The sequence below is a fragment of the Lynx canadensis genome, chromosome D4 (assembly GCF_007474595.2).
Source record: "Lynx canadensis isolate LIC74 chromosome D4, mLynCan4.pri.v2, whole genome shotgun sequence".
In the NCBI taxonomy this organism is placed as follows: domain Eukaryota; kingdom Metazoa; phylum Chordata; class Mammalia; order Carnivora; family Felidae; genus Lynx; species Lynx canadensis.
Window position 1 is genome coordinate 76430459 of NC_044315.2, and position 24620 is coordinate 76455078.

General features: G+C 44.1%; 1 protein-coding gene across 1 annotated transcript in view; it reads right to left on the bottom strand.

The window, feature by feature from the left end:
- Nucleotides 1–24620, bottom strand: part of ASTN2 (astrotactin 2) — a 754139-nt gene that overhangs the window by 447396 nt on the left and 282123 nt on the right. Inside the window, exons 7-9 of the mRNA XM_032595525.1 lie at nt 14101–14185; nt 13075–13149; nt 12164–12301 (exon numbers count right to left, since the gene is read on the bottom strand). Of these exons, the coding sequence (XP_032451416.1) occupies nt 12164–12301; nt 13075–13149; nt 14101–14185 (298 nt within the window). The remainder of the gene's footprint in view (nt 1–12163; nt 12302–13074; nt 13150–14100; nt 14186–24620) is intronic.

Below are 24620 nucleotides of genomic sequence, written 5' to 3' on the forward strand. Positions count from 1 at the left end.
GATGTGTTTATAATGAAGTACAATAAACACCATGAGGCCGGAAGTTTTGATAGGGACGTTTGATGTTAAGGATATTTATGGGTAAGGGGGTTGGGTGAAGCGCAGAGACATTATAAAGAAATTTGTCAAGCAATTTATTGATAATATCAAAATATCCCCATGACGGTGCCACTGCAGCCACATCAAACTAGGGTCATCAAAATGCTCTGTATCCTTGCTCTGAGACACTGACTGTGCCTAGGACTGGAAGTGCAAATATGGCTAAGATTCAGGCCTTGACCTCCAGGAACACATAGATACCAGGTAGGGGCAGAGTGGGAATACTCACTTACCGTTAACTATAATGCAAGGCAATGAGCTGTCCCATAATTAAGAAATTCTATTGGCATGCGCAAAGTGTTAAGGGGGTCACGATTCCAAGTGGATGGAAGGAAGATATGTTCTGGAAAGGTTGCTCAGAGGAAGTGACACTTCTGCAAGCCTGTGATGGATGGAGAGAGTGTGCCAGGAACACGGCAGACTGTGTGAGCATGAGGACATTTCAGGCAGAGGTACAACACTGGTGAAGACAATGAGATAGGAATGTGTCTGGCATTTTGAGGGAATGGCAAATGGGGACACGGTGAGAAACAAGATCCCAGAGGGGATGGTGGTCATATTCTGAAGTGTTAATGTGTATCAGGAGAAACAGTTTGGATTTTTATTGTGAGGCTGTGTGGGGCATGTTGGGGGGCTCTAAATGGTTTTAGCAGGAGATAGGCATGGTCCAATCTGTGTAGCAGTTGGATCAGGCATGTGCATGGGGATACAGGGAGGACTGAAAGCAGGGAGATTCTTTGGGAGGTTTTGAGGCTAGGAGTGTTAGGGAAGATGAAGAGGCACGGACATTTTGAAGGTAAAATGGGAAGGTTGTGCATTCATGCTGGGTCTCTTCCATTTATTCCTCCACATCAACCCTCAGCTCATCCTTACCCTGCTTTGGGCCTCAGGAGGTTGAGTTTGGTCGACAGACTCAATGGACTCTCTTGTCTGGGCTCCCGTTGGGTCAGCCAGTGTGGGGGCACTAGCAGAAGGTCTGGTGGGAGGTGGATGAGTGAGGTTGGGATATTTATTCCCCTGGCTTCTTTCCTGTCTGTGTCTCTTGACTGAAGGCCAACGCTCCTGTCAGGCAGTATTCTGCATGCAATTCTCTCTCCAGGCTCTGGTAACCTCCCCCTCACCTTGACTCACTGATACCTGCCACAGTCTACTGCATATCCCTTGTTGTTTCTCCAGAACTTCCCCCCCAACTTTGTGAATAGCTTCCTTTTAAACCTTTCCCAGCTTGAGCAATCCGCCTGCTTCTGCTGGGACCCTCTTTGATATTAGTTTCCTTGATGAATAAGGGGAAAAGGAGGTAAGTCTAATATCCAGATCAATTCATTTCTCATTGAAATATCCAAATCATCTTTCTGACCAGACTGCACTGGTGCATGTATGTGTGTGTTGAGTAAAATGGGAATTGAGACTTATCCGGCAGAATAAGATGTGCTAAGGCAAAAGGGTGGTCCTACCCAATCCCAATGAGTGGGTCTTGGAAGGCAAAACAATTGCTTAATTTAGTTTATCTTGGTAATCACTACCCCTGCGTTTCTGCTTGAATAATTTAAAGCCTGGATGGTTTAGGTGAGAACAGAGCAAAGATATCTAAGGGAACATTGTGAGACCATGACAAACAACACAGCAGGAGGCTATGAGATACCCACAGGCAGAAGGTGGATTCTATTGACCTAGAACCAGCCACATGATGGCATAGAAATGGGAAAAAAAATGACTCAGATGGTCACTTCCAGTTTGTGAGCTTGTAACTGTTTCAACACGCCTTTGGAATGCTAAGATTCAGTTCAAGACCCTTGTAATGAGGGTGGTTTGTTTACAGCTTAGAGTGTTCCATTTTTAAAACATTATAAGTGAAAATGATAGTACAAGACAGTATCTAGGAAGCACCTCTATAGAGGCCCCAATTCTGCCTCAAGCCAGAAATCTATTTCAGAAAATCTGTTGGAACCAAGACGAGATTATCCAAATATACCCCCTGAGATAACAGATAGATAAAAACAGACAGACGGAGTGAGCCCCATTTCTAATTCATTCTCAGTATTTCCATCCACATGACTATCTGTCTCCTGCATCTCAGCAGCCAAAAATCCCCTTTCGTTTTACCGGGACACACACATCAAGTCATCAGATACAAAACCGGAAGGAGCTCTGAATACTACCAGTTGACAGTTGGCAAACACCTGACTCTTCTGTTCCAACTCCCATCAATACTGAAGGCAGGCTTCATGAGCTGATCATGACACTTTTCCCACCTGAGTCTGGTCTGCAGCCTCAGAAATCATAATATGGTAGGCATCCCCAACCCACTAACTGAAGTCGGCACATGAGATGTCCAGTAGCTGCCATCCATGATTCAGTCTAATCTCTCAGGCAGATGAATAACTAGAAGCCCAGGGAGGGGCTTTGAAGTCATGTGTTGGAGTAGATATGCAACTGATGGCCCCCTCCCCAAGCCCCAACCTTCCTCCCATGCCATCTGTACACTGTGATCCCACTCCCTAATCAGAGACGGCTAATTTGGAGGGGAGCTCCTAACCCATTCCAGGCCAGTAAGATTCCTTCTCTAGGATCTTTCAAACTGCAACCCTAGGAAGAGAAGAATTCACTCTTTGGGCTAAGAGCACAAGGATATGGGGGACTCAGGATTATCACAACTCCTGCTGTGGAGTGAGAGTAGTCAGGATGCAGTTGTGCATGCAGAGAGAAAGAAGCCATCATGAGACGATGCAGAGGCAAGACAGAACGCTAATGCCATGTAATTCCCTCAACCCTTCCTCCAACCCCTGTGGCTCAGCTGATCTCCCTCTCTTCCCATGGTGTCCTTCCAATACAGCTGTCGTTAACTCATTTGAATTGAACTTCTGTCTCCTGAAACCAAAAATATGCCAACTGATAGGGAGCAGAATGGGCTTCCGTGCAGTGAAACAGAGGAAGGGAGGCACAGTGGCGTGACTGACACCGGTAGGTTCCTGAGATCACAAGCTCTGTGTTCTAATCCCAAACCTTCTCACCAGCTGTGCTGCCAAGGGTCTTAGAATGTCAGCTCCTCACCTGTGAAATTGGGGGATAAAAGTAGCATTGAACTTGGAATATGGCTGTAAGGACCACACATAGGACATTGTGCGGACGAGGCTTCTGCCTGGGTAGGCATGCCTGGAACGCCACTTATAGCTGTCTTTAGGGTGAAGCTGGGACTCAGACACAGGTATCCTGACCCCCAGCCCAGTATGCTTGCCCAAAATTGCACTTTTCATGTCTCCCTCTCCCTCTTTTCATCCAAAGAGCTACAGTCCTATTTCAACATCTGAAGTCCCATTTGAAAAGTGTTTAACTTCTAATGCAGATATAACAAGTCGTTTCTCAGATTCACTGTATCTGCAAAGCCTTCTATAATTCAACATCAAATATTTATTATTACATTTATTAAAGTTTTAATAATTTAGCATCTCCTGCATGTAAGGGAGAAGCTTAGCTAACTGGTTCCCCTTTATCCAACCTGGGTCACTTCAATATTTATATTCCAAAGTCTCCATTTGAGTTTCATTTAGCAGAGGCTGTGTCGTGGGCCCTCCGCCTGAGCTCACAGTTGGTGCGTGCTCCAGCCTCCCCAGTGGCAAAGACTAACAGAAATCTGGTGCTGAACAGTGTTTGAAGAGATTTACCGAGCCTGGGCAGAAACTCATCCTAATAGACTTCACTTTTATTATGATCGCTAAACTGAAATGGGGGAAAATATATATGTCTCCAGGCTCACTGGCTGAGTGACAGGCAGCCAGGATGTGAAGAGATGTGGGCATGGAGTAGGTCCATTTGAGGGAGCGTAGAGGCCTTTAAAGTAATGCTTCTCGGAGGGGCTTCGTCTTCCTAGAACAAGGGAGGGATGTGGTGGTGCAGGGCAATTGCTAATGCCAAGTCCTATGAACCCAGCTGTGAGTGACAGACACACTCCCTACTGCCCCCACAGCCTCTCCCTTTTCCCATTTAATATTTTGTCTTCCACTAGCATGGAATGGACTTCCACACACACACTCAGTGGACTAAACGGTCCACAAAGATGAAGACAGAAAATCCAATGGGCTTAGGTCCCGATCTTACAGAGATTCCCCCACATCAACAACAGCCAACATTTACGAAGCAGTCACCAGACAGCTTGCATTCAAGTCTTCGTTCTGCCACTCACTACTCATAATATGTTGGACAAAGAAATTAAATTTTGCGTGCCTCAGTTTCCTCACCGGTAAATAATAATGACTCCGTCATTCAGTTGTTGTGAGAAGTCAGAACTGATACATATAAAGGGCTCCGAGAGGGCCTGGCACAAAATAAGTGCTCAATACATGGCTGTAATTATTATTTATGACTGTGGGCCAAGAGTTTAAATGTTATTCAATACTCACAAAAACACTCAGGGGCGCCTGGGTGGCTCAGTCGGTTGAGCGTCTGACTCTTGGTTTCGGCTCAAGTCATGATCTCACAGTTTCATGGGCTTGAGTCCCGCATCAAGCTCTGCACTGACAGCATGGAGCCTGCCTGGGATTCTCTCTCTCCCTCTCTGTCTGCCCTCCTCCCCACTTGCTCCCCACTCTCGAAATAAATAAACTTTAAAAATAAATCCAAAGATATAATAGCAATTCTTATTCTTATCTGCAGATAGGAAATGGAGACGTGGAAAGTTTAAGTTACTTGCCCAAGGTCAGTTAATGAGGGGTGGAACTGGCATTGGAACTCGAGCAGTTGGGCTCCAGAGCCCACACTAATCCCTTCGCCTAGTACTCCTCTCATTGGGTGGGTAAGTAGGTTGCCTACTGAAGTTCTCTTGCTCTTTGGGAAAGGAACTCTATGTGAGTAATTGGTGAGGAAGGGAAAGTGGGTGAAGCTCGATGGGGCTGATGCTACATGATGAGGGCTAAAGAAGCCCACTCCTGTCCCAGCATCCCCACTGGGATGCACTTCAAGGTTGCCCGCCATGAGTATATGCACACCACCACCATCACTAAGATCTGCTGAGGTTATGGGGAAGGCAAAGGCGAAAAGTCTGAGTTTCACTCACCTCCAATAGGAGAGAGCCATCCTGAGTACCTGAGGTCTGAATCAAGGGACACCCTCTCCTCCAGACTCTGCTTCCTACAGGCATTCCCATCCATTGCTCCTGTGTAATGGACCACCTGCCTCACTCCTGCCTACCCTACGTATCCTGATGTCCTGCTGCTCTGATGATCCCTGGCCTCCACCACTGATGCCACCTGCTCAAGAGGAAGCATGCACACGTCCCTTCTCTGTGCTGTGAACTGTGCCTTTTATCACCTGATCCCCCTGTGCCGTATGGTTACCTCCCTATTTGTAGTACCGTGTCTACTCAAACTTCTAAAACACTCCACTCGTTGAACACCAATTACATGTAAGGTGCTCTACGAGTTACTCTATACGCATTATAATATCCTCACAACCACCTGAGGGAAGCACAACCATCTCTATCTGTCAGGTTCAGAAAGGGTAAGGGGAGGAAGTAAAGTTACTTGAACTAAAGAGTTCAGGTCGCAAATTGTGCACAAAGACTCATGTCCAGGTGTGTAGGATTCCAATCCTACACTTTTTCCAACTGGTTCATCTCTTTCTGATCTTTATATTTCTAGAACCAGCACAGTGTCCGTCACACAAAGATGTACCTACAATGCTTCTGTTGAGGGTGTCACCTTAAGATGCACAGCCCACATTTCCAGAATACATTGCATCTGCCTGGAGGTAGTGTCTGGGAAAAGCCGGATTCTGGTATCTGGGACATTCACACAGGAGCACCTGCCGGGGGCACTCTCCTCAGCTGTCCTCGGGGGATTCTGCTGATTCTGCTAGGCAAGGTAGCCAGAGCCAAGGGGAGAGAGAAGAAGAAAATAGCATGCTTGTTCTGTTTCCTCTCCTCTTCTCCCTGCGCCCCTTGGCACCAGCCCCCAGACACAGGCTCCCTCCTCAGACATGCCACTTGCAGTCCCCATGCCTTGTCCGTGGAGAGGGCACCTGTGGGGTTTTCTGTCCAGCATCCATCCACCGCGTGTCCTGATCTTCCTCTAGGGGACAACTGTACCTGCAATCTCAGTCCACATGGTAAAGGTGCCTCTGCCCCCACTGGCTTCGAGGGAGGGTCAGTGACCCCAGGTCTGGAAATTTGAGCACTTTGCCCCTTTAGACACTGATCTGGGATACTGGAAAATGTCCCCAAACAGGACAAATAGGGTCAGCACAGTCTAGAGATGAGAAGCATGGAGTCAGGAGTCAGGTTCCCAGGATTCAAATTCTGGTTCTACCGCTTCCTGTCTGTGTCAGCTGGCAAGCTGAATGACCTCTTCGTGCCTTAGTTTCCTCAAGCATTAAACGGAGCTAATAATGGGTGAAGATTCAATGAGCTCATTTCAGTAAAGCACTTACATCATTGCTTCCTTATAAGGGTACTCGTTATGGTACTATGGGCCCATCTAGATAATCCAGGATAATCAACCTCTTTTAAGGTGCGTAACTACATATGCAAAGACCATTTTTCCAAATAACGTAACATTTACAGGTTCTAGGAATTGGGAGCTGATACCATCGAGGGTCATTATCAGTCTCCCACAAATGGAGTCAGAAAATCGGCCTCTCTATCAAGTTTCCAGGTGTGCTGATGCTACTGGTCCAGGGACCACACTCTGAGAACCAGTGACCTAGTGACTTCCTGCTAAAACTTCACAGTTTCACCTGAAGGTCTCTCCTCTTTCTCTGTGCTGCTCTTTCCTTCTATCCTCTTGGGCTGTCACCAAATATGACATCTTTTGGTTTGCACTTTTGTCTCAGCTGAAGCACTGAGATCTCTGTCTGAACATTTTTTATATCTCTAATACTTAGCCTGGCATATAGTAGGTGTTCAGTAAATTCTCAGGGCTTGAAATTGAAAGGACAAATGAACAAGGAAGCATTCCTAATTCCATTCTGAACAAATTCAATGTGAAAATTGTAACCAAGTGAGAAATGCTGGCTTTCATTCTGATATCCCATTATTCTTTCAAAATTGTGCAGGAATTAACAGTAGTTCATCATTTCCTTTCCATTGATTGGAGATCATAGAAAAATCACTGAGGGGCTCCAAAAGCTGGGCTTTGTGGATGATTATTATTCCAACTATAATAGCTATTCTTGCATTTCTCTTCTAAGAAGAATCAGCTCTGGGTGAAATTGTGAAGGCTCAGTGTGTAGAAATAAGTGTTGTTTGCCATGCTTCTCTCTCCACAAGGATCTTTTATTTCATCTCTCAAGTCAGTATCTTGTTCCACGCTCCTGGCTACCTTGAGATCCATGGAAGCAGAGGTGGGTCTTAATGTCTCTGTATTCCTCAGGTATCTTGGCACAGTGCCTGGCACACAGGAGGGGCCCAGCTAAGGTTTTGAGAATTGAAAAGAGTCTGGATGCAATTTAAGGAGAGCTCACTCATCCACCTTTGTAGCTGACATCGTTAGTGTCTGAGAATCTCATTCCCGGCAGCTTCCCGCTGGGACAGGCTGGGAAAACGGCAGATGTCCCCGGGGAGAGTTCTCTTATTTGGCCCTTCAACTCCTCAGACTTGAAAGTCTTCCCTCTTGCCTTAGATTCTACATAGCCAAAATCCATCCATAAGTCAAGGTTAATTGCTAATGTTCTCTCTTGCACTTTCTTAATCCTTTTGGTCTGGAATTGCTTTTTTCTTTTCCAACCCCCCAAGGAACTCCATGTGTATGGCACGCATATCCCTTCATTCCTTCTACACATATTTTCACACACATGAAGCCAGAGACCTACCACACTGTACCAGACTTTGTAAGTTAACATTTAAGTCTTCCTTGAACCCCATGCATGACAAAGGGATGAATGTGAGCTCTCAATACTAACACACTACTGATTTTAAGATGCATCATGGATTGGATGTAGCCTTTTACCAAAAGGAGAAAAGAATTAAAAAGAGAAGGAGAACACAAATATGTTACACTATGTTACAGTAACAACAAACGTGATAACTAATGCTTCTAGATAATTCCCCATGTGCCAAACTCAGTGCTCTCCAATGTATTATGTCACTTGATTCTCAACAACACACCCCTACATGGTATAATCTTCTATCCACATTATCCACAAGGTGAAACACAGCTCCAGAAAAGCTCGTGCAGTAAGCAAGTGGTAGAGGTGGGATTTGAGCTCAGGCAGTTCAGCTGGGCTCCATAACCGAAAAAGAACTACCTTACGTAATAAGCTGTATGCTTAGTCAAAACGCAGCATACATAGAGAGAAGTGTGTAAATCGTTATCTATACAGCTTGGTGAATTTTTATAGGAGAACACACCCGTATAACCACCACCCAGATCAAGAAATCAAACACTGTCAGTATCACATAAGTTCTTCCCTGTTTCCCACGAATCACTGCCCTCTCTTTCAACAAAAAGTAATCCTCATCATTTCCTCTACCAGCACAGATTCATTTTTACTATTTTTGATCTTCACATACACATAATTTTGTGCGTCTTCTGTGTCTTCTATAACTCCATATTATATTTGTGAGATTCATTGATGGCAATGTGGGTGGTTGGTTGGTTGTTGTTGTTGTTGTTGTTACTATTCATCGCTAGTAGTATTCCATGGCATGACTATTTCATTATCTATTTCGTTTTTTTAACTGATGGGATTTGTGGTTTTTTTACACCCTTTTAGGCAGGGTGAACGAATGCTGCTATTAGCATTCTTGAATGTATTATTGGTGGTGCATATACACACATTTCTGCTAAGTATATTATTAGAAGTAGAACTGATGGATTACACCATATACTTTAGTAGATTCTGCCCAACAGATTTATGTACAGGTCATGCTAACTTACATTCCCACTACAAAGGTTTCAGAATTCCAGTTGTTCTAGGTTCTCACAAAAATTTGTTCTCATCAGTTGTTTTAAACTTAGCCACCCAACTGGGAAGAGCCTGTATGTTTGACCGCTAAATTGCTCTGCCTTCCATAGCGTGAGATTCTGTATTTTCCAAATGACTTGTCCCAAACTAAAAAACAACAAAAAAGTCAACAGGCAAAGCATCTTTAAGTTTTCCTTCGGATTCTGCTGTAATGCTTATCTTTTTCCTTTCTGGCTTGGCTTTTGAACAGCCTTTCCTCTATTCTCCTGGCTGTGATTCTATGGCTTATTATTGGCTATCTATAATTATGATCTATTATTTATTAATTTGTAACATATCATCTGACTGGAACTTGTTAATTCTTTAAACACCCATGATCACTTGCCTGGGCAATGTCATGTCAAACAAGCTTTATTAGTGCAGCTTGGAGAACTCAACCTACATAGCGCGGATTCTTTTGAATGGTGATGACTGCCATCTTTTATCCACCCTTGCAGGGAAACCAATGGGCACTGGTGGGAGGTATGCTGAAGGTAAGACTTAAAAGGCTGTCTGCTATTTCTCCAAGACCAGACAAATCATGAGGGCACCTCTGAGGAGGATAATAACCTAATGCCCTAACCAAACCAAATATTCTTCAAATATTTGTGTAACTTTTCTTTAAAGGAGAACCTCAGTGGTTTGTGAAGGAAGGGTTGAGAAGGAGTTTCCATAGCTACAGAACACCATCCCCTCCTCCCATCCTGAGCAGTTCTGTTCTGGCCCCAACTTGGTGTGAGTGTGTGTGCCATGTAAACAGGCGCAGCCTTCTTAGCAGGAGGTGAGGAAAAACATCTCCTTGTTATTGACTCATGCCCCCTGAAGGTCTCACCTTTTCCAACTTACCGCACTATCCCTTCTAACTACATATAATACTCTTTCTGAAATGTATGCTAGTACTTATACTTTTTCTTTTCTTTTATTTCTTTCTTTCTTTTCTTTTCTTTTTTTTTTATTTATTTTTTATTTATTTCTAAAGATGTTTTAGAGTCCCTGCATGCAGATATTCTAGGCCCTTCTTTTCTGGATTGCTAATTCAATGCAAATCAGATTGGATCAGAAAGGGCAACTGAGTCATCCTGTGGATTATGGTCTTTCTCAATAGCCCGACATAGCGTACGATTTTCTTGACTCTGCCTTCCCCATCATCCCCAGTTTCTACTTGAACTCTACTGTGGTTGGAATTTAGTTCATCTAACATGGGTATAATGTAGCACTGGGAATGTATCACATACTAGTGTTAATATATCATGTTACTTAATCATTACAACAACTCTTGGGAGATGTTTCAGTAAAATAATTAAAAACATGGGTTCTGGAGCTCAAGAGATCATGGGCTGAAGCTTGGGTGCAGCACTTACTAGTGAAGGCATCACTCTTATGCCTCACACTTTCTTTTTAATCTGGAAATTCAAATAATAATAGCATCACCTTAAGGGGTTTTTGTTAGAATATAATGAGATAATGTTAGCAAAGGGTTTGGTATGTAATGGATAATCAATGGCTATGAATTATATTATTGTTACACTCTGTGAAGAAGGCACGGTTACTATCCCAATTTTGCTAAGAAAATGGAAAGTTAGCAAATTGAATTTGGCCAGGATCACATACTTCATACACGGTAGACATGGGCTTCTAACTCAGACCTGTTCAAATCTGGAGTGAGTGTTATCATGACACCGGTACCTTCACTGAAATTACAAATTCAATGTCAACAGTACAGAACTTGGAGGAAAGCTAGAGGAGAACTTTCAGCTGATATCAATCAAGATCACTGGGTCTCCTTGAGAATAGCTCCTCAACCAGATGATCTTTGCTCTACTTTTAAAATATGTAATGCAGAGAAACCTTAGCACATGCTTTACTCAAGTCCACTGGCCTGAAGTCTATCAAGAATAGAAATAATGGCAAACTGCCATGAATTTGTGTGTGTGTAAAACCATCTTAGGTCTTAATAATTACCAATTTGTTTCCTAAGTGCTATCCATTAACAATTTATTCTTTTTCAAACTCTCTCTTTTGGGAAATATCAACATCCATGTTAGGGCCATTTCACCATGAAAAGTTGAGAAGGTGAGAATAAACAAATCGCAAAGCAGAGACCAACCCAAACCCAATCCAAAGAGTTGGATTTGGGAGCTTCTTATCAAGATGCCACATACATACTGATGACATCTGGATTCAGAAAGGCCCAGAGCCAGCTATGCAGTGGTAGAATCACAATCACAAGGATGAGGCTGGTAAGGCATGATTCTGAGTTCCAATTTAAGAGTGACCAAGCTGTGCATGTGCCGCTTTCAAAAGCTGAATCAGAGTCCATTTTTAGTAACATTAAAATTTCTGGAATGCTTCCCCTAATCAAATTGGAAGGAAAGAAAACAAAAACAAAAACAAAAACTTCCACTAGAAAGCTCCAGAATAGTGACAGGAGCAGATCTAAGGCCACTGGTTTAATTAAATCAATAAACATCTAGTAGTTGTCCAATATGTACTGGGAACTGGGGATTAGAAAGCTAAATAAGTTATTTTCTTTGACCTTGAGAGATTCACCACATAATGGGACAGAATGATATGTAAGCAACTAATTACAGCACAGTAGAGCAAGTCTATAATGAAGTTAACTACAAGGTGCAAACATGTAAGGAAAGATGTAGTCTCCATCCTTTCCTGAATGAAGAACAAATAAATTTGCCCTGTGCATCAAGAACCTATGAATTAGTCCAAAGTCTGTCCCAGTACCAGAGTCACAAAAGAAGCATCTAATTCTCTCATCTTTCACTTTCATGATTCTCCAGTGTACAATATTAAGTAAAGTTCTTTTATAAGATATAATCATTAATAATCCCAGGATGAGCCAGATAATGTATTCGCTTCCCTCATATTTTACATAAACCCAGAAGGAGTGTAATACTGTTGAAATATAAACCATTGAGGCCCACCAATGGGGGACACTTCTAGAAGTGTAGAGCATGACATATTGGACAGTGTTCTTCACATCATCTACTAGGCAGGTGCCTACTTCAACACTAAGAAGCCACTTCAGCAAAGAGGTCCCTGTGATCCTGAACCAGAGGGGCTTCTAGTGTGCCAAAGAGCTCTTGGTACACAACAGTGGAGATGACTTCCCTACCTGACATCTGCAGGGTCTTCTGTGACGAGCACATCGGTCTTGCAGCTGGCCAGAGGGTTGATGGACAGCTCCACAGGCGGAACCACAAAGCTTTTGCTGACAGGAAGCCAGAGTCCTTGGCCCAAGCTGAAAGTAGACCTGCAATGTAAGAGTTTCCATTGGGGAACTCCCTGGGAAGCAGAGAGAAAACAGAAAATAGGGGCCCCTCCTTCCATCCCCACTAGGGCTATGTCTTACTTCCCACCCAACTGAGTCCCCTACATTCTCTAATGCATGATTTTGGCCAACTCTGCCAAGACTTGAATGTCATTACTTAAATGTATTAATCATTTGGCCCATGCACTGCTTTGCATGGCTAGTTTTCTTATCCTGACTACCTGTCCTGACTCCCAGTAAACAGCAGGCTCTGTGAGGACAGGGACTATTTTGGTTCTGCTTTCCCAAGCAGTCTTGAGCAAGCAGGAGTTCCATAAGTGGCTGCTAAATCAGCAGGGGCAGTCTGCACAAAGGTGAAGAGCAAGGACCCTGAATCAGTTTGAACCAAAATCTGATTCCCAGTTCTGCCACTTAATTTGTTATATGTCTTCATCAGCTGAAGTACTGAAGTTTCATACGAGATTTTATGGAAGTGGCAGGAAGAGGTCCTGTGGCTGTAGAATATTTTCAAAGCACTGGACTAGATAATCAGTGAAGCCTCTTCCAGTTCAAATATCTGAGTTCATAAGTCTAGATGCCAGACAAATGGGAATTAGATTCTCATCAACATTTGGGCCATGATGGTACATTCATGCCAATGAGAGTTCCTCTGTACTCAGTGCAACCTGAATGAAGTTCACAGGCTCCCTTGACCTAGGATGCATGACTATACCTCCAATCCCCAGCATCATGCCTCAACAAGACTGTCAACTCACCTGAGAATCTTTTCAGGAGCTTGTTCTCCTGTTACTAGGTCATAGCCCCTCTCAAGTGTAGTGTAAGGCCAAGGTCTGTGGAAAGAACAGAAGGAGGGAAAGAAAAGGAGATGGTGTTAGTCAGAAGCAGGTAGGATTCATATGTGGACACTGCTTAAAAGTAGCTTTACAGACAACCAAATTTCACAGGATAATTACAGTTGATCCTTAAATAATAGCCTCACTCCAGTCAAAACTCTGTGTATAACTTTTGATTCCCCCAAACCCTAACTACCAATAACCTACTGCTTTATTTTGTTGTTGTTGTTTAAAATAGGCTCTATGCTCAACATGGGGCTTGAACTCATAACTCCAAGATCAAGAATCACATGCTCTACTGACTAGGCCAGCCAGGCAGCTCAGTAATAGCCTACTGTTGACTGGAAGGTTTACTGATAACATAACCAGTTGATTCACACATATTTTATAGGTTATGTGTATTAGACGCTTTCATCTTACAATAAAGTAGGCTAGAGAAAAGAAAAGGTCATTAAGAAAATCATGAAGAAAATGCATTTACAGTTCTGTACTATATTTATTGAAAAAAAATCTACATGTAAGTGGACCCATGCAGTTTAAATCCATGCTGTTCAAACCCATGTACTGGGTAAGACCATTTATAAGAGAACATCTCCATTTCACACAAGGACTCGGCACTTTAAAGACCATTTGTCCATTCTGGAGTTTATGGACAAAAACCCGATTCTCTATCAGTCCAGTTAAGGAAGTGTTCATTGATTACTTACAGTGTGGGAGGGTGAGTTAAATTTGAGCCTTTGTTCTCTAGAAGATTCATTAATCATGTACCTTTAATATTAAAATGTGATTCAGTGGGAAATGGGATTCGCTGCCCATCAGGTTGTATACGACACAACTGTTGTAGAAAAAGAGTCCTCTTCGTGGAGAGGTTTGGGGCCTGTACTACCATAGCAGAGGAGCAGGGGACGGCTTTCCACTGTCCCTGCCCTGATGCCCCTTGCCACTCACCCTTCACTCTGTCCCCAGTCACTGCGCACACACAGGTGTCTGTGAACCGGGTCAGGGGCATAGCCTTCATGACAGCTGCACTCTCCTGTAAGCAAAAAGAGAAAGGAGTCTTGTAAAATACCATCTGCCCCAAATAGCCTTCTCCCCTGGTTTCCTGGTTTTCTTAGGAAATAAAGTGGGCTGCCCAGTTTTGGAAAAGACCAAGGGAAAGAGCGTGTTCTGGTCTACCCACCACTATGGTTAATAAAGGGTTTATTCCCCTGTTCATCTGCTCGCTTATTCATTCAACAAGTCCTAACCACACTCCCTGCCAGGTTCTCGGCCCACACTGAGGATACAGAGATTAGACACTGAAGGGGCTCATGGCTTAATGAGGGAAACAGGAAATGACCTGGTGGCTACAAATGGAGGTCCTTATTTTCAAACATTTAAATTATGATAAAGTACATATACATTAAAAGTATCATCAGAAATTCAAATTCTTCTCTCCACTTGAATGAGCAATTCATGTTCATCCATAAGCCCCAAATTAATGTCACCTCTACCAAGATACCTTTGATTTCCCCTTCTGGAAAATTTGTGTTCATCTATCACTTCAAGAGTTCATTTTGTTTTGTTGTTATTGTTGTCTTAGTTGGTGTGCCTCTTCCCTTCCCATCTTTCCATTCTTGTTCCTTCCCTCTCCACCCATCCATCCATCTATCCACCCATCTATCCATCCACGTAACCATACATCATTTTTTATGGCCATATCTCACGCCATGTTGCATGAATGCTAGCTAGCGTTCCACACTACCTTAAGCATCTTCTCCCACTGGCCAAGCTCACTTGGGGTTTCCTTGCATAGCTTTAGAGTTCAGAATCCTGGAAGGTTTCCAAAGTTCTCTGTCCTACCCTCTTCAATTACTAATCCATTGTATACTCCTTAAAGTTGGGTTGAATAAGGTTCAATTTGTTACTGGTTTTTCCTAAGGTGTATTTGTAGAATATCCACAGACGCCTTACCAAACATAGATTCTATAAAAAAAAAAAAAAATGACTGGGAAACACTAGACGATTTGTAGAGCCAGTGGTGTGTGACTCTTCATGAAAGTGATACCTAAACAGCTTTCCCAAACCTATTTCATCTTGGGAAGCTTGCTGGTGCAACAGGCCACAAGATTAGTGTCCCATGGCCCGCAACTTGGGAAACGCTGTTGGAAACTGCCCTGCCTTATCCCACTGTGTACAACAGAGTAGATCCTCAATACTGTGAGTTGAATGAATAATTAACTATCTGGGGCACCTGGGTGGCTCAGTCGGTTGAGTGTCTGACCTTGGCTCAGGTCATGATCTCACAGTTCTTGAGTTCCAGCCCCACACTGGGCTCACCACTGTCAGTGTGGAGCCTGCTTTGGATCCTCTGTCCTCCTCTCTCTCTGTCCTTTCCCCGCCTGTGGGTGTGCGCACTCTCTCTCTCTCAATAATAAATAAAACACTTAAAAAATAATTAACTATCTGTTATGGCTCATAAATTTCTAGACTATTGCTGTCAGGTTGCTTTCTTTCTCATCTTCAGGTGATCTACTCTCTCTCTCTCTCTCTCTCTCTCTCTCTCTCTCACACACACACACACACACACACACACACACACACACCTGCAACTCTTCAATCCTACAGTGATTCTGACTGGCCTGACCTGAGTGTTTTTGAACCATGTTTCACAGAAACGTGTGATTCAAAGGAATAGACTTAGGAAACTTGCAACTTTTAGATTTGAATTTCCCTTAAACATTTGTCTTTTTAAATCTCAGTCATAGTAAAAAATAAATAAAGGCTAAATGCTCAGATGTTGTGTAATAGAATTCAGGACACTAGAGAGCACTGTCATATTAAGTCCAGTTGCTAGGTAAACACATTTTATGCAAACCTCATTTAAAAACAACCACTACCCCCAAACCCACACAAACACCCTCTCCTGTCATCTCTGTTTCATTGAGGAGGATATTGGAGCCCGGGAGCTGTAGTGCTAACGAGGCCATGCTTTTTATGACTACAGATTTTGTGAATCAAGATTCTTTTCAACCTGTGCTACCAAAACACAACACAGCAGAGAATATACACTAGGTTAACAGGTTCTACAACTATCACCCATAACTCCTCTTTTCAAAACATTTGTACTCACCAGACAACCTCATTGTTTTCATGGGTTCACCAAAAATATTATGCATTTGACCTTATACAAAGCATTCCAAGCGTTAAAAAAAAACAACTCTCTAATTTGTTTTATACATTATAATGCTGCTTAATCTTTGTAACCCCGGCATTCACAAGTATTTGGCAAACAGCCTGCACCTGATAAATGTTGGTTGAGCCAAAATGGTAGTGAGACAGAATAAGAAGTGATGGATGGGTAAGAGGTACTATTACAAATATTCAGAATGGAGATCACCAAAAGGCAGAAGAAAGAGGGAGACAGAGAGAGAGAGAGCTCTACCTTTCCCCTTCTCTGGATACCTGGTAAATAGGAGGGGGCTGCTCGCAGGCAGGAATGTTCTCTGTAACTCTCTTCTCCAACAGCAAGTTCAAGTGCTCCAACAAATGTGTGTGCTGTAGGTGTGTGCAAGCTAATGAGCTGATTGTTGCCAGAGGTAAGGAAAATGGAAGAAGAGGGAGGAGATCCTTGAGATTTCGGTGAGAATAATTTACCAAAAAGGGGAGGGGTAGGAGTCACTAATGATGTGTTAAAATGCTACAGTCCCGTCATGAAATATTCATCACTTTAAATATGCCTAATATTAAATATTAAAAGTCCTGGCATTTGTCCTCGAGACTCCCAGGGCTGATTTATGATCTGCCGCAACCACAGACCTCATGATTTGTAATGGAAGAGGTAAATAGTTACCTCTGGTGGAGGGACAGGAAGTCAGGCTGGGGCAGGCAAGAAGGGCTGAGAAAGGAGGGCCTTTCTTTTTGAGGGAAAGGGCACTGTTCAGTCAGGTTCCTGTTTCTCCGATCTGTGACTCTGCAGGAAAGGGCACAGGTTACGGTCCCCCTTTCGCTCTTGTTGGGAATATTGAGAGAATGAGAGATCTATACTGAGGAAGGTTACTGCTATATTTTGTGTTTCTTTCTTGCATGCTTACCAGGCAAGTTTCCCCGTTCTCAGAACAGATCATTAATTACTGACTTGCATTATACAACAAATATGTATTTTCCAAATGAGAGGCGAGGCATCCACTCTGGAGGCCCTGAAAAGGTTACCTGGAGGGGCACCTTGGTGGCTCAATGGGTTAAGTGTCTGATTTAAGCTCAGGTCATAATCTCACAGTTCGTGAGTTTGAGCCCCGCATTGAGTTCTCTGCTGTCGGCAGAGAACCTGCTTCAGATTCTCTGTCCCCCTCTCTCTCTGCCCCTCCCCCACTCATTCTTTAAACAAACTAACTTACTGGAAAACAAAGAAAAAAGGTTACCTGGAGAATAGGAAGTGAGGCAGGGGAGGAATGATGGCTAGAGGCAAACAGACCTGGGTTCTAATCCTCACATTCTCTCTCCCTGGATGGGTCTCAGTTTTCTCATTAATAGAATGGGAAATGACTGTAATGTCAACTCCACAGAGCTGACCGTGAGAGTAAATTGAAGTAGTGGAAAGTAAGGCTCATGGCTCAGGCAGACAAACAGTCCTCCATAAATTTCTTCCTCTTTCCCTTCCGTTCCAAACGAGCACTCTGTTCTGATATATACTGGCACATAACTTTAGGAAGACTGCGTAAGTAATTTCCTTCTTCCTGGACCTTAGCTTCCCCATCTGCAAAATGGAAACCTGGAGTAGACGTTCATCAATTCTGAGTGCCAATGAGAGTCAGTCATTTACACAGCCTTTCTGAATCCTGAAACTCTGTTTTCCTGACACTGCTTCAGCCTTAGCTGTGATCACTCTTAGCAACTGGGCTAGGTGTCTCCAGTAAGATTTCCATCAATGCCCTGGCTATTGACTTTATTGACTCCAATTTCCTATTTTGCTGGCTCAGCCAACTCTCCGCTATTTGCAACCAAGCACTTCCTTCTTGCAAGATGCAAGCTTCTGATAGCCAGACCTAGGGATTAACCCCTTCTTCGGATGAGTCCTTTCTGCAACCCTGCCTCTGCATACCCAGAGCAGCCGGGTGGTCAGAACAGCTCTCCAGGGATCCAGGTTTACATGATCTATGATCACCCATGCTCCCTTACTCCTATCACTACAGAAGCTCCTTGAATGAGGAGGCTGCAGCCATCTTGCTCACTGTTGCATCCGCACCCACTGCACTGCCTGGTGCATAAATAAATGAGGGGGCACATCTCACAATAGTAACATCTATGCCAATGGGATAAAGAAACCATTTTTCTTAAATTTGCCTGTTTTCTCCACTAAGCTGGGCACTTCTTAACTGCAGAAATCTTTCTGTAACCATCTCCATATGCTAGCAATTAGTGTCATGCCTGATGACGAGTAGGCAGCTCATTTGCTGAATGAATGAATGAATGAATGAAGAAATACATTGCAGTTTTCATGAATTCAGGCTGAGTTCATTTAGAATAATGATGGTTCTGCCGAAGACTAGAAGAAACTTCCTTATATGCAGGACAGGTATTTGCCAAGGAAATGGAAAGTATAAACATGAGTGTTGATGAAATGTCTAAAATAGAATTCTATTTCACATCAGAGCAGAAACAGCTCTTAAAGATCAGCTGGGTCACAGCTTCTCAGCTTCATTTTTCCAAGGAACAAATGCAATTTCAGAGAGTGAAGACATTTGGCCAAATCACTGGACTAGGTTTGGGGGAGTCAGGATTAGAACCCAGGGCTCCTGGCCACTACTGCAGCATCCTTCCTGCTGTGTGGGTGATCTCAATGCTTCGATATACCTGGCAACACTTGCTAGGATTTTTTTTTCCTTGGTATTTGCCTGCCATCTCTGAATTGCCTCTAATGAGAATCTATAACACAGACAAGGATTTTTTTAAATATATTTTTAAAATGTTTATTACTTATTTTGAGAGACAGAGGAAGAGAAAGAATGGGAGTGGGAGGAGGGGCAAATAGGGAGAGGGAGAGGGAGAGGGAGAGGGAGAGAGAGAGAGAGAGAGAGAGAGAGAGAGAGAGAGAGAGAATCCCAAGTAGGCTCCATACTGTCAGTGCAGAGCCTATCGTGGGGCTCGAACTCATGACCCATGAGATCATGATCCGTGAGCTCATGACCTGAGCTTAAATCAAGAGTCAGACGTGTAACTGACTAAGTTACCCAGGCACCCTGGGATTATTATTTTTTTTAAATATAATGAGTCCTAGATAACCTTAACAGATTCAAACCATATATTTATATATGATTGATAATGCAGACCTTAAAAAAGAGTTTAATCTCTTCATTAAAGTGGTTTCCATAAAGGAAATCAGTTACATGGATTTTCATCGTGCTAGTTACTGAAACTCTGTATTATCAGCTATATGTGAGTTGCACTGGTATTAATATATTTACTCTTCCTGGGGTGCCTGTGTGGCTCAGTCAGTTAGGTGACCAACTTCGGCTCAGGTCATGATCTCATGGTTCATGGGTTCGAGCCCCGTGTCAGGCTCTGTGCTGACAGCTCGGAGCCTGGAGCCTGCTTTGGAATCTATGACTCCCCCTCTGTCTCTGTCCCCTCCCCAGCTCATGCTCTGTCTCTGTCTCTCAAAAAATAAACGTTAAAAACATTTTTAAAAATATATTTATTCTTCCTGTCCCCTAGGTCCCATTTATTCACTTCTCAATTTATGTTACATACCTTCTTACTCCATAAACTCTTGGGTAAAACACTAGAATCCCTCAACTATGAGCAATCTTGAGTTTATCTTGTGTGGGTTCTTCAAAACCACTTCGAAGTGGACACCACCTTCATGTTAATCACGTAAAACCAGGATGCTGGTAAAGTAGTTCAGAGATGGATCCTGGAATCATCTCGTTTTGGATTCAAATCCTGGATCTGCCACTTACAATTTGCACAAACTTGATCAAGTGGCTTCACCTCTCTGCATCTGTTTCCTAATCTGTAACAATGCTGCTGTCACTTATCTGCTGGAAAGATCAGTGATGTATCTGCAAAGTCTGAACTACAATCTTTGGCACACTTCTTGCTGAAAACGTTGTGGATGTTTGAGTTTTTGTAATTATTGTTCCAGGATAGGAGGGGGCCAATTTAACATCTTGTTTTCGTGGAAAGAAAAAGTGCTATCTGGATGAAGGATGGTCCCAATTTCAAGGTATGCCCTTTGCAAAGCCAAGAGGATCTATTTCTTGATCTGCAAATTTGAGGCAGCTTGAATGAAATAATCTCCAAAGCTGGTTATGGTGTTTTCAGAACCAGTAACACCTGTTGCCTTTGTCTTTGCTCCTCCTACTGAAGGACACACAGGCATGGACAAGAGGCTAAGCCAGACGGTGCTGCCCCCTCTTTCCTCCACAGCTCAGAAAAGCTTATCACCTGCCCATGATGGCAAGATGAATGCAAAGCCTTCTTCCCAAGTCTGCCTGCTGTCTGGCTATCCTCCTCCCGCCTTGTCATCCTCTTACGATTCCATTTTCACTTGCTTCCAACTCAGCCATCACTTATCATCACAGGCCAGGGACACTGGCTGCTGTTCACTTTCCTATTTATTCTTCTTGTCACTGTGGCTTGCAAAGACATCTCCCTGGGCCCTCAAAGCAGTAAGCGTGTGTGGCATCCTTTCTTGTCCTGACTCCAAAGGGGCCACCTTGGGCCTCTTCACTTCTATCTCTGTGTCACTGGAGCCCAGATCAGGGCCAGGCATGCGGTGGGGGAGGCATGGGTTGAGCCTAGCATTACTGGGAGGTTGCTTCATGGTAGGAATGGTGGAAAACTCTTGCCATATGTCACTGCCTGTCATCTCACAGGTCACACCCATAGGAGTAGGAGGAAGGTACCAGTGTCCTCATTGTAAAATAAAGAAACAAAAGTTTGGACTCAACTAGTCATTAGGTCAAGGTCACAGAATCAGGTCTTCAAAACCCATGCTCTTTCACACAATCACAAACATCATAACAATAAACACGACCACCAGGATGAGAGAAAGGACAGCTGTCTGTAATGTGACAACTATCAGCTGCTAGCCAATAAGCATTAGGAAGAAGAGGAATCTCTAATTCACCCACACCAAAATTAACATCCTGCTGATTTCTAAAATCCCACTATAAGTAAAGATTAAAAATCACTCTTCCAAATATCCTGTGTAAATATTTTATGTGTGGATTGCACTAAATCCATAATGCCTATGTAATGAAGGGTACTTGTGTTGATTTCCTGATAGCAGGGATAATCCACAGGGGAAGCATCATACCTTCTAACTAAGCATCTACTATGTGCTGACATTACCTAGTTACCTTTGGTATCCATACTGGCAGGACAATACTATTGGTTCCACTATAAAAACTATGTATGAGGTTGAGGCCTGGAGAGGGTAAGCAAGCTGCCCAGGGTTGTTGAACATCCAAGTCCAGTCTTCTGACTCCTTGCCTAGCTATGTGATGCCTTTCTGAGAATCTGCTTGGATAGAGTGTGGAGAAAAGCATGGGAATGGGAGATCGGGGTGGTGGCGGGGGGCGGGGAAGGAAAATGTACCCTGTGCTGGACTGTATTACTGGGGTCAAGTCTTCATTTCCTGTAGTAGTATGCATTCCTGTCCTTGCCATGGTTGACTGTGGGAACAGAGATTTCTTCCCTAGCCTTTGTCTTCAGGCTTAGCATGTCACTTGATTTTTTGGCCAATGGGATGGTAGCAGACATGATGTGAACACAGGGGCCAAATGTGCTTGAAATGTGCTGGGTGGCTGGGCTTGCTCTCTTGCATTACTGCCTCTTGCCATGAAAAAACCACACTCTAGGGGCACCTGGGTGGTTCAGCTGGTTAAGCATCTGACTTCAGCTTAGGTCATGATCTCACGGCTGTGGGTTTGAGCCCCACGTTGGGCTCTGTGCTGACAGCCCAGAGCCTGGAGCCTGCTTCTGATTCTGTGTCTCCCTCTCTCTCTGCCCCTCCCCTGCTCATGCTCTACTTCTGTTTCTCAAAAATAATAAACGTTGAAAAAATTTAAAACAAAAAGAAAGAAAAGAAAACCATTCTCCAAGTAGTGGCTGGTGCAAGAAGAATGAGAGGCACGTGGAACAGAGCAGAGACAAAAGTGCAGCTGAGTCCTGGCTAGACTGGTCCACCCGGATGTGTAACAAAGGGGGAAAATGCTTACAGTTGTTGACAATAAAACACTGTGGCTGTTTGTCCTGAAGCATTGCTGGAGCAGAAGTGGATATACCTCCAACATACATTCCCTCCACCTCCTATGAACATTGGTCCTGCTTTCTTCCCAAACCGGAAACCTTAGAAAAATCTCTGACTGGACTATGTTACCACCCTCAACATCCAAATGGCACCTGAATTCCAATGATACAGCCTCCTTACTGTCACTCAGGCCCATCCATTCCCAGCTTTCCCACTATCACTGCCCTGGGGCAGGCTCTGGGCATCGTCTATGTGCACTGTGATAAAGTCCATCACTGCCAATAAGCTTTCCGTGTCCCGCCATCAATCTGAGTGATGGCCAGTAATCTTTTCAAAGACCCGACATCCATCGCTTATCCCCAAAACTGTCAGTGGCTTCCAGTAGCTCTCAGGACAGAGTTCACATGCCCTAGACTAACATCCAAAGCCCTTCATGACTGGCCCCAGCCAACTGTCCCAGCCTTATGAACTGCTCTCCCTCCCTTGTACCTTTCCTGCCCTCACATCCTATTTGGTTTGCTGATGGTAACAGGGCCATCCAAGACCCACCTGCAGACCAGGGGCTGCTTCTTCCAGCAGTTCTGCCCTGAATCCACTCACTCCTTGAGAAGAGCAGAGGCTGAGAACTGGAGAGAGACATATTCAACAGTGGAGATACCAGGGGTTGAGAGGGGAGTAGGGGGTGAAGAGAAAATTAAGTAGCAAAATGATTATTTAGTAAAAGAATGAGATCATTTTGGCAGTTTTGAATGTAAGCATTGTCATCAGGGAATATATTTTACATGCTGACCCCTCTGCAACCTTGGACAAATCATTCTGCTTTTGTAGACCGCAGCCTTTCCATCTATAAAGTGAGTGGCAAATACACGGGGATCCCCAAACGCCCTTCCAAATCTTGTTCACATCCCAGTCCTTGATTCTTCTTCTAACGCACTCTAGTCTTGTCTCTTGAAGTCAGCGTTTCCCCAGGGACTGAGGGGCAGCGAGGCATGGGGTTGGAGAGGGTTGGAAGTTTGGAGAACAGAGGTTTGGAAAGCAGAAAAGCACAACTGGAGTGAAATAACAAGAGACTAGGATTTGGATCTTTGTAAAGTGAGGGACCCTTCTCTAGAGGTCTGCTCAGCCAACTGTGCTATGGCCTAGGGCAGGTCCCCTTTCTCCCTGGGACTCAGTCTCTCTATATACCCTGAGAAGGCTGGTCCAGATGACATCTAAGCAAACTCACATGGGCGTCTCTGCTGTCCCTTTTTTCCTTACACTGTTGGAGTGACACGTTTCAGCCTTGGTCTTCCCCATACATTTGAGACACATTTGGATGCCTGCATTCAATCTGCCGGCCCCTCATTGCCATTCATCAACATGCCTCTGAGAGCAGGGAGAAAAAAAAATAGAGGCCAAGGGGTTGTGGTGGTACAGGCTGGTGATCAGGACTGATAGAGATCAGAGTCCCTCATCAAGGCCACATAGGGGCTAATTGGCACAGACTCCGCTCATGTGAGCAGCCTGTGCAGAATGACCTGGGCTCTGAAAAGCCGCCAGCCAGGCCACACCAGGGATCCCACCTCGGAGGCTCAGCCGGGGCGAGCCCTCTCCCCCTAGCCTTGTTCATCCCTGAGTGAACCACACACCACACACAATCATCGATAAATTATTGTATGGGGAAAAATCATGTAGATAAGACACTCTCTCAAAATTACGGCGGACTGAGGATGGAGGGGGACAAAGACCTCTCACCAGCAGCCTGGGACACACACAGATGCAGACATCCCCAACAGCCAGCAAGAATCACGGAATTCCTAACGTGAATGCACAGAGCTGGGCCTGCTGGCGAAGGGCTGCCCTTCCCCACCGCTGCCCCCACCTCACCCAGGTGCCTGTATTATCCATGCTTCTCAGGCCAACCCGGCCTGGGTCAGGGGCCAAGGGTAACCAGCTGGAGAAAGGAAACCGGCATCAGCACGGGTATTAACGTTCTGGGGCTGAGTCCTCAGCTATGACCAGACCAAGTGGCCTGGATAAGTTGCTGTGTTACTCCGGGCTTCAGTTTCCTCATCAGAAAATGGACACCTTAACCCCAATTTTGTTTTTGTTTTTTATTTTAAAAAAACTTTTTTAATGTTTAATTTTGAGAGAGAGAGAGAGACCATGGGCACACATGCAAGCAGGGGAGGGGCAGAGAGAGAGGGAACAGAGGATCTGAAAGCAGGCTCTGTGCTGACAGCAGAGAGCCTGA